The sequence below is a fragment of the Nicotiana sylvestris genome, chromosome 6 (assembly GCF_000393655.2).
Source record: "Nicotiana sylvestris chromosome 6, ASM39365v2, whole genome shotgun sequence".
Lineage (NCBI taxonomy): Eukaryota > Viridiplantae > Streptophyta > Magnoliopsida > Solanales > Solanaceae > Nicotiana > Nicotiana sylvestris.
Genome location: NC_091062.1, coordinates 91,523,853 through 91,534,382, shown reverse-complemented (window position 1 = coordinate 91,534,382; position 10,530 = coordinate 91,523,853). Strand labels below are relative to the sequence as shown.

Here is a 10,530-nt window from a genome sequence, read left to right as displayed (position 1 = left end):
GTCTACCCCATTGACCAAAGCACAAACATGGTCAGTATCAACTGGAAAGTGACTAGCGAAGTAACTTTGTACCTCCTCCTCATACACTTTAGGTGCATCAATGTGAAATAGATGCACCCATTGTTGAAACTCGACCATTTCCAGAATTTGGCACATTTCGGCCATCTCAGAGATTGTTGGGTCAAACATACATCCTAGCAAAACTTTTTGATGCCTCAGGCGCTCAAAGCCAAGGCAGACCTCACTTCTCATTTTCTCCACTGACTTTGCCTTTTCCCTTGGACTTGACTAGTATATCCTCATCACTCACTACCTTCTTCATCTTGTGCTTAGATATTGACCCTTTCTCCATTAAAACAGGCTCTGCCTTTTTCGAGGACTGCCTAACAAGGGAACCAGATTCCTCAGGAGTTCCCTCTTCCACCTCGACTACAGGGATAGCCTCATCACTTACAGGTACACCATCCTTCACCAACTTTCTTCTTTTCTTCTTACTACTCTTCTTACTCTTTTGGAGAGCAGAGTCGTAGGCCACTTTGACTTGAAGCCTGGTAGTAGGTCGCTTGATTTCAGATTCAGGGGTGGAGACAACCCTTCACTTACTTATGAATGCATCAAGGGCCACATTGTCCAGGTCTTCTTCATCACTAGATTGCATTTTAAGTGCTTGAATTTCCAGGGGCACAACATCGACTGCAAGACTAGCACCGTCCTGGGGATGAGAGTCCTGACCTAGGTCTTTTGGAGAGGGATCAGGTTCCTCATGTGATGCCCTAGTAGTATCTATTACTACATCCCCTTCAACAGTCACAATGGCCCCTTCTTACCCCACACCGTGTGACTTATTTTTTTGGGAAGTAATTTCATGTAATATCCCATCAGCGGATACTACAAACATAGTTACGACATCCTTCTCTTCTTTAACCAATGCTTCCACAACCATGGAATCGGCGTCAACGATGGCAGAACCCTCTGTGAACTCAGTATTTTGACCTTGTTCTCCACTTAGGGTTTGACTGGTGGGAACAACAGCCGATGGGGAGAACAGAACAACAGTTTCAAGGGTTTCTGAGTTGGGAAGAGGTTGGGAAACTGGGAAAGGTGTGACTGCAGCAGTATAAGTGATAACGGGTGATGAAGGCTCAGTGAAAAAATGAGAGGTTCCATAGATGGGTCAGAGGTAGTTACAACTGAGGTAGAGAGATCAGAAGTTTTCTCAGCCATTTGAAGAAGTGGTGTGATAATCCTTTCCTTTTGGGTGAGTCTAGAGTAGGGCTTATGATTAAGAAGGGCAGAAGAGAGGGTTTTTTAAAAAGAGAGGATAATTATGAAGGGAGAGGAATAGGCACCGGTTCTGAAACGACGGTTGGGCGTGGAGAATTGCAATGTTTCAGAGGGAGATGGAACGTTTTGAATTGAAGGGACGTGACAGCAAGATCTGAAAAGTTGATGACATGGCAGTTGTATTTTGTACCTTTTTTAAGACGTGTATTAATAGGATGCACAGAACTACTAACCTTTAGTACAATAACCTGGTTCTTGATTTTTTTTGAAAAGAATCAACCCTCTTTTATCAGTTATGCACTGCATCTATCGCTTCTATGCTCATTATGCGTGTTTAACTGCAACGGTATTGAAGTGAGTTAGACAGGGCCAGAAAACACTTTGAGCCAATTATTTCTTAAGGATACGAGCCAACCAAAGAGGAATCAGGTTCTTAATTTGGCCTCAACAGTCCCAGCTTTACTCTGTTTCTTTTAAACTGTTCCCTACTTAGTACTTTGGTGAAAATGTCTGCAATTTGATCTTTTCTGCTACAGAACTTCATACATATCAACCCTTTCTCCACATTATCTCTCAAAAAATGATGCATCACATCAATATGTGTTAGTCCTTTTATGTTGAACTGGATTCTTGGCCTTGTTGAGTGCACTAGTGTTGTCACATAGAAGGGGCACACTCTGAGTTAGTACCCCAAAATCCTCCAGTTGCTGCTTGATCCATAGAAGCTGAGCACAATAGGCTGTTGCAGCTACATATTCAGCTTCAACTGTTGAAAGAGCCACTAAATTTTGCTTCCTTGTACCCCAAGAGATAAGACATTATCTTAAGAAGTGAGCCATCCCAGAAGTGTTTTTTCTGTCCACAAGATAACCTGCATAGTCTGCATCAGCATACCCAATCAGATTAAAACTGTCACCTGATGGATAATATAGCACCAGGTCTTGTGTTTCTTTGAGATATCTCGGTATTCTTTTGGCAGCCTTCAAGTGAGATTCCTTGGGATTTGATTGAAAGCTTGCACACATCCCCACGCTGAAAACAATATCAAGTTGACTGGCAGTGAGATAGAGGAGAGACCCAATAATTCCTCTATACATTGTTTGATTCACAGGAGACCCGGTTTCATCCATGTCCAGTCGAGTCGCAGTTGCAATGGGAGTGTTTATCACCTTTGATGCTTCCATGTCAAACCGCTTCAAGAGTTCCCTGATGTATTTTTGCTGACAAATGGAAGTACCCTTTGGGGACTATTTTACTTGAATACCCAGGAAGAAGTTTAATTCCCCCATCATGCTCATTTCAAATTCGCTTCCCATAAGTTTTGCAAATTCTCCACACAGAGAGTCAGTTATTGCTCCAAAAATAATATCATCAACATAAACTTGAACAATGAGCAGGTTCCTTCCTCGTTTCTTTAAGAAAAGAGTATTGTCAATTTTTCCTCTCTTAAAATCATTTTCTAAGAGGAATTTTGACAATCTTTCATACCAAGCTCGAGGAGCCTGCTTTAGCCCGTACAGAGCTTTGTCCAGTTTGAACACATATTTAGGGTGATCATGACATTTAAACCCTGGGTGGTTGCTTCACATAGACTTCTTCCTTAAGGAGTCCATTCAAAAATTCACTTTTGACATCCATTTGGAACAAGGTGAATTCCATATGAGATGCAAAAGCGATTAGAATTCTGATAGCTTCCATGCGATCCACTGGAGCAAACGTTTCATCATAGTCAATCCTTTCCTCATGATTGTAGCCTTGGACCACTAGCCTGGCCTTGTTCCTTGTGGTAATTCCATGTTCATCGAGCTTGTTTCCAAATTCCTACCTGGTTCCTATAATGGTTCTATCTGGGGGTCTGGGTACCGGGTGCCACACACTGTTTCTCTCAAACTGATGCAACTCGTCTTGCGTGGCTGTAATCCAATCTTCATCTTTCAAGGCTTGCTTGATGTTTTTGGGTTCTATCTGGGAGAGAAAGGCTGAGAAGGCAAGTGAATTTCTGGCTCTTGACCTGGTTTGAACTCCGAAATCTAGAGGAGTGATTATGTTGTCTATAGGGTGAGAGCTTTGATGTCTCTAGTTGGACGTCAGAGGTTCATTCTGAGAGGAGAAAGGTATGTTTGACTGATTTTCCTCTATCATTCTCTCAGATGCTAGTGGAGTTCCCTGAACTGCATCAACCACTCTTTCTTCAGCTTCAGAGGTTGTAATTGAAGTGCTTGGTTCTATTGATGATAAGGCAGCATTGTCTTCATTTGGCTCCTTCACTTGACTCATCATATCTGCTTTTCCATTTGTCATGTTAATGACTTCACCAGGAACAAGGGTTCTCCATCTTTATCTTCCTCAGCACTCTTCTCAAATGATGGATGAGATTCATCAAAAATAACATGGACACTTTCCTCAACACATTGAGTCCGCTTGTTATATATCTTGTAGGCCTTGCTTTGAGAAGAGTAACCAAGAAATATTCCTTCGTCACTTTTGGCATCGAACTTACCAAGCTGATCCTTTCCATTGTTGAGAACATAGCATTTGCATCCAAATGTTCTTAGGTGAGTTAGCTTGGGTTTTCTTCCATTCAACAATTCATACGGGGTCTTGTTCAGAAGTGATCAAATCATGCACCTGTTCACTAAGTAGCAGGCAGTGTTGACAGCTTCAACCCAGAAGTTCTTTGCAACTCCACTGTCAATCAACATTGTTCTTGCCATTTCTTCCAGAGTCCTGTTTTTCCTTTCTACTACTCCATTTTGCTGGGGAGTTCTGGGAGCTGAGAAATTGTGAGTGATGCCATTTTCATTACAGAATTCATCAAATTTGACATTGTCGAATTCTGTCCCATGATCTGATCTAATGCATACAACTCTAGACTCCATCTTCACCTGAATTTTCTTCACAAAGGCCACAAACACTTCAACAGTTTCATCTTTGGTTCTGAGAAATAGAGTCCATGTGAATCTGGAATAGTCATCCACAATTACGAAAATGTATCTTTTTCCTTCTCTGCTTTGCACCCTCATAGGTCCACACATATCCATATGCAGAAGCTCAAGAGGCTTTAAGGTGATCACATCTCTTTTAGACTTAAAGGAGGACTTCACATGTTTTCCCCTAGCACAGGCATCACAGACTTTTTGCATCTTGAATTGTGACATAGGCAGACTATGGACCAGGTCCTTCTGAATTAGTTTGTTCAGAAGGGAAAAGCTTGCATGACTCAGTCTTCTGTGCCATAGTTCAACATCATCATCAACAGCTTTCAGGCAACTCAGATCACCACTCTATAAAGACTCGAAATCAGCAACATAGATATTCTTGTATCTCTTGGCCACCAGTACTATTTCACCAGTCACAAGATCAGTAACTATACATATTTTGGACAAGAATTCTACCTTGTTTCCTTTATCACAGATTTGAGAAACACTCAGAAGACTGTACTTAAGCCCATTGACATAGTATACATTTTCAATAGAATGAGTGAGCGACTTCCCAACTTTTTCAACTCCAAGAATGTATCCTTTTTTGCCATTGCCAAAGGATACACTCCCTCTTTGCAGGGCTTTTAGTAAAAGAAAGTCTGTGGTATTCCCAGTCATGTGTTTCAAACATCCACTATCCATGAACCATTGTTGAATGCTTCCTTTCACTGAGGAACCCAAACAAGTTTGGGTCCCTTGTAGTAAGCAAGAGGATGAATAAGAGCTCTCTTAGTCCATGTAGGTAATGTGTGTTTCTTGTGAGTGGAACCTGGTCCCTCTTTTGTGGTCACGGTTTCAGCAACCACTTTGTCTTTCTAAACTGATTGATTCTTGGCTTGGACACTTTCCTTGAAGCGCCCTGTGTTCCCACATTGGGTACGAGTCCAGTTATCAGAGATAGTGATGCTCTTACTATGAGGGTTGAGAGGAGTTTTCTCCCTTTGGAACCCTACTCCCTGCCTTTTTTCACTATCATTAGGAAGTAAGGCAGTGGTAGCTTCTGAGGACCAGGTCCACTTTAGAGACCTTTCAAGATCATTCATTACTTTTTCTAGATTGGTTTGGATGAGCTCGTCTTTCTCAATTTCAGCACACATCCTACATCTCATAGCTTTCACCTCATATTCAAGCCTGAGTTATTCCTCACTTTCTATCTCCTTTCCTCTTTCAAAACTTTCAGGTTTTAACTTAGTCCACGATTTTACTATTGTTTTCCTTTGGTCTGCAATTTCTACCAACAGATCACTCTTTTCTTTTCTAAGGATTTCAATGGTTTTCTTATGGTTAGTAACTGCAACCACTAAATTTTCTCTAGTATGTTCAGATTCTTCTAGTTCTAAGAACAAGAAATCCATATCCTTTGCAAGACTACAAAAGGCAGTGATTAAAACATCAGCTAAACACATGAGTTTTTTTGGAGAATAGGATTTCAGATTTCTCTGAACGTCCCTGAAGTTTACCTCTTTGTTGCCATTGTTTTCATCATCATCTGATTGAGCCATCAAAGCAAAAGTTGAGTCATATCCAATCTCCTCGCCTTCAACTTCCATCAAGGAACTATCACCAGTATTAGGTTTATTTTCAGACTATTTTACTTGTGTAGTTCCTTCATGAGATATTTGCAAAGGTTTCTATATTTCCTTTGCAGTGTCACAGGTAGAGATTCTATCATACTCTTTAGGTCCCATTCCACATACCAGAATTTTCTTGGCACGAAAATTCTTCTCCACAGCTTTCTTGTCTGCTTCAGTGAATTCTTTGCTGGTTTTTGCCATTGAATATGGAAATTTATCTAGTACCTTGATTGGAACATAAGGACCATTGCAAATGATATCCCATAGCTCACAATTCTTAGCCATAATGAAATCGTGCATTCTAGCTTTCCACCACCAATAGCATTGTCCATCAAACTTGGGGGGTCGGTATGTGGATTGACCTTCTTCAAAATTTGGTGGAGCCGCCATGAGGATCCTTTCTAGGTGTTAGCCTGATAGGAGGAACCTGCTCTGATACCAATTGTTAATTTGTATGGGTCCACCAAATCGTAGAGTACCTGGTCCTCTACAAGGTTCTACTGAGAGCACTTAATAAAACAGTAAGTAAATGAGGCAGAGGATTTTTATGTGGAAATATCCCACACAAGGGGATCAAAAAACCATGACCTACACCTGTAGGCTTTTAACTTCACTAACTCGTAATCTACCTATTACAAGCCACTTTACAATAATTCATATGTAAAGAATTTACTCAACTAACTTGTGGTACATTTATACAAGCCACTTTGTGACTATCTTAGTTACAAAGGCTTTTTCTAACTTGCGATGCTATCACCACTAGCCACTTTGTAACTCTACGATTACAAAGACTTTTCCTTATGACTAAATCTAGTCACAACATAAACTCAAGGAGTTTACGGATTTACAAGAGGATTCCTAATCAAAATGCTTCTAGGTAAGTAGTTTAGGAGATACAGTAAGTACAATAACAAGGTTACAACTCAACTAGGACAACAACAATCTATCTTTTAGGAACTGGTCTGTAGTAGCGTTCAACCTTGTTCTTCAAGTTTGTAAGGATTGATTTCTTTATTTTTGCAAGATGATTGAATGAGAAACAGAAACCTTCCAGTGATGTTTTTGTATAAAGCTCATTGGGTACATCTTGATCACATCACTTGAAATGATGTGAGTACTTTGTTTGGTTAGAGAATGAGTGGGCTGACAGTGTAGTGCAGTGCGGCAGAAACAGTGCCGTCAGTCACTTCATTTCCAGCTGTGTCCAATTGACTTTGTACGGCTATGAGGAAACCACAAGAGCATCAGATCCTTGTGTTGGTTCCTAGCTCCTAAAGTTGTAGCAACTCACTTTTAACTGGAATCTGTTAAAGCTTGAAGCAATCTAAGTAGGTCAGGTTCCCTATCTAGTTCTTAATAGTAAGTTTGTTAGATCATCAAAACATAAGGCAAGAGTATTTAAGATATATCACATGCCTTTCACAGCAGTCGAGCCTTCTAGCAGTACAATTGCTACACCTCCACCTCCATCTTTAGGGCCACCATCAACATCAGTGCCGTCATCTTCTACTTATCCACTTACGGCGTTGTGAGTCTCCCAAACACTGGTGAGTCTCAACAACTAGATGCAGACAACTACTGCAAAGTTGTCTGATCTATCCAGTGCTGTTGCAGCCCAGACATTTACCCCAACTCCCCAGATTCCTCCGATAGTGGATGAGACTTTGAAGAAGATTCTAGAGAACCAGAAGACTATTATAGACACTCTGGTAGCACATGTAACAGCAATAGAGGAGCTTGGGAAGCAGGTGAAGAAGATAAGGAAATCCCAGGTTTCGAAGAAGTCATTTGACAAGCTGAGACGGGGGTGACCAAGATAGTAGCAGTTGGGGATCTTCCACTTGACTTGCTGATGGAGACAACTCCAGCAACATCAGCATACCCAGCAACACCATCAGCACCAGAGGCACCAGCTGGCCAGTCTTATTTACATTAATAGACTCGTTTTAATTTAATTAGTAGCTTCTTTTCTTGTTTAACTGATCAATAAATCTTTGATTTTCTTAATGCTACAGTTCTTTCCAAAGGTGGTTTTTGTCTGAACCAGGTGACTTTTCTCAACGATGGATGACGTGACAGCCTTCTTAAGGGATTGAGTCCATTTTTGATGTTTTAGTAAGATTAGTAGTAATAATGAATAAGAAGACCTAATTGAGTTGAACTAGAAGAGTCGAGCATACTTCACTTGGTACCAACACACTTAACTACATGCTTATGATTAAAATCAAGTTCTTGGAAAGAAATAGCTCTAGTTAGTGACCTTCTGACTCTTGTGTTGACTTAAGCAATCATCGAGTGGTTTAGTTGAACCATTAGTGATTTTCAATCTTGAATATGATTGTTGTGGGTTCTCGATGGTATCATCTTTAACAATTCAATTGTGTGAGAAGTGAGATTTTTGTTGCAAGTCCAAGTACCCGTGCGAATGATCTAGAACTTGCCCCGAATGTGTTTCTAGGTGAAATTCTAAGTTTTGTTTGGCTTGAGAAGTGATTGTAGGCTCTCCTTGACTTGCTTAAAATTTTCCATGTTCCACCAATGTTGTTATCCCTAGTCAACCTATTTGAGTCTAAAACCATTCTTATTTGATAACCACGTTACAAGCCTTTACCCATTTTGTAATGACCCTCTCTTGGCACCCGAACTTTCCTTAACACTCTTGAGAATCAATTGGCTAAAACATAAGTTTGGGGGAGAGACGAGGAGTTTGAAAGTGGTATCAAGGTACAAAAGAGAGAAGAAATGAAGAAAAGGAAAGATAAAGAAAAAGAAAGAAAGAAAGAACAAAAGAAAAATGCAAAAAGGAAGTGAATAAATTGAGAGTTGAAGGGATTCAAAGAAATGCAATGATACAAAACATGATGCAAAGCATGGAGAAAACAAAGAAGGGGAAAAATGAATATCATCAACAAGAAAGAGTGATGTTAAGTCTCTCTAGTTTCCCTAAGCAAGAAAAAAAAGACTCAAAGATTCGGCAAAACATGACCCAAAAAGAGAAAATGGAGTGCTTAAGGAAAGATGAACCCGTTCTATTCCAATATTTCTTACCTTAGTCCAAAAGCCTTCATTACATTCCGAAAAAGCCCTACATGATTTCAAGCCGAGTGAACTTGCATTAGTGGTGATTTACATGAGGGCAAGCATATGGTACTTAGAGCCGTACTTGTGACATTCTTTTGAGAGAGATGAGCGAACTTTTCACAAATTCTTGAATTGAGTGCTACATTCTTAAGTGAGATATGCTAACGGAGAGTAGAGGAGGAGGAGTTTGGGATCCACAATGACATACATGAAAGAGCGAGCTTCCTTGATGAATAAAGTCAACTCTTGATGCTCTAGTGTCACATTAGAACTATTTGTTCTTAAAACTTCAAATCATTGACTTGTTGATAATTCATAAGTGTTGTAGGTAATTGTTGGTCTCAATTGATGTTTGTTTTATTCACCTTAGATTAGCTGGAATAGCTCTCAACTTGTGGAGGTGGGAATTACTTTAATTGCTTGAGGACAAGCAAAAGCTTAAGTTTGGGGGAGTTGATAAGTGGGGATTTTAACTACTTATTAGCGTCTTTCTACTTTCGTTTTAGTCCAAAAGTGCTTAATTGTATTTTCGAAAACCGATAAAATGTGCTTAAATGCAAGAGTAATGGAAAATGAGCCACAAAAGGTGAAATCCAATTCGAAAAGGAGTAAAGTGAACTCAAGGACAAAAAGAAGGGAAAAGCATAATGTGCGGACCGCAGAATTCCATCTGCGACTGCAGAATGTGAAAGAGAAAGAGAGATTTAGTCTAGGAAAACTTGGGTAACAAGAATTTGGGATGAAATCAAGAGATTTATAGTCCCAATTAAAGAGTTGGACCTAGAGATAGTAAAACCCGACTTGAGCATTTTATCAACTGTTTGGTTCAATACCCATTTGGACTTGAGAAAGCCAAATTGGGCAAAAATCACACTCTAACCGAGAGGTATTGAGTGAGTACTTGAGTGTTGATTGCTATAATACACCCCGACCAATGAAACAAGCTTTAAATTCTACAACCCATTAGGCAAACACCTAGGTGAAAGTCATAGCCCTAGGTCTTTTATCATATTTGAAAAACAACAACAAAAACACAATTTCTTAGTTTTAATTACTTATTTGCAATCTTAGTTTAACTTAGCTATAGAACCAACCAAATTTGTGGAAGTGTAATCAAAGATAGTTCAAACTCATATACCGTAATATGTACTCCTAAATCCCAATCTCATAGCTCCCTGTAGAATTCGACCCTGACTCTTTTGGGTATTACTATTGCATCAACCGTTTCATATCCTCTCGAACAAAGGTGTGACTTGGACGAGATCAAAACCTCCTCAAAACCATGCAACTGCTAACCTACTCGCAGGAGATAGCCCACCTACATAACCTCATATCGGCCTTCTCCAACATCATTGCTACATTTACCTCCATAATGAAATCAATTAATCTCTCTGGGTCCACACTGATCTTCCAGCCATAAGAATCTCTTCATTCATTAACATCATCTGAAGGTCCAATAACGTGTTTGGAACTCAAAGCCATATTACATTCAAACAATAATTGAATACTCATATTTTCCTACATTCCAATCATGCCCTTCTCGTCACATTCAAAATTCCTAAGCATAGAGACCACCTCAGGGATAATCTCCCTTAAACCATCAACACTGG

The 10,530-nt window shown here is 39.9% G+C and overlaps 1 protein-coding gene across 1 annotated transcript; it reads right to left on the bottom strand.

Moving 5' to 3' along the window:
- Positions 1-3,899: 3,899 nt before the first annotated feature.
- Positions 3,900-4,907, bottom strand: LOC138870934 (retrovirus-related Pol polyprotein from transposon TNT 1-94). Its single transcript, XM_070148777.1, has 3 exons — positions 4,680-4,907; positions 4,149-4,568; positions 3,900-4,040 (listed from the first exon to the last, which is right to left on the bottom strand). The coding sequence occupies exons 1-3, from the start codon at positions 4,905-4,907 to the stop codon at positions 3,900-3,902; spliced, it is 789 nt and encodes a 262-aa protein (XP_070004878.1).
- Positions 4,908-10,530: the final 5,623 nt, after the last annotated feature.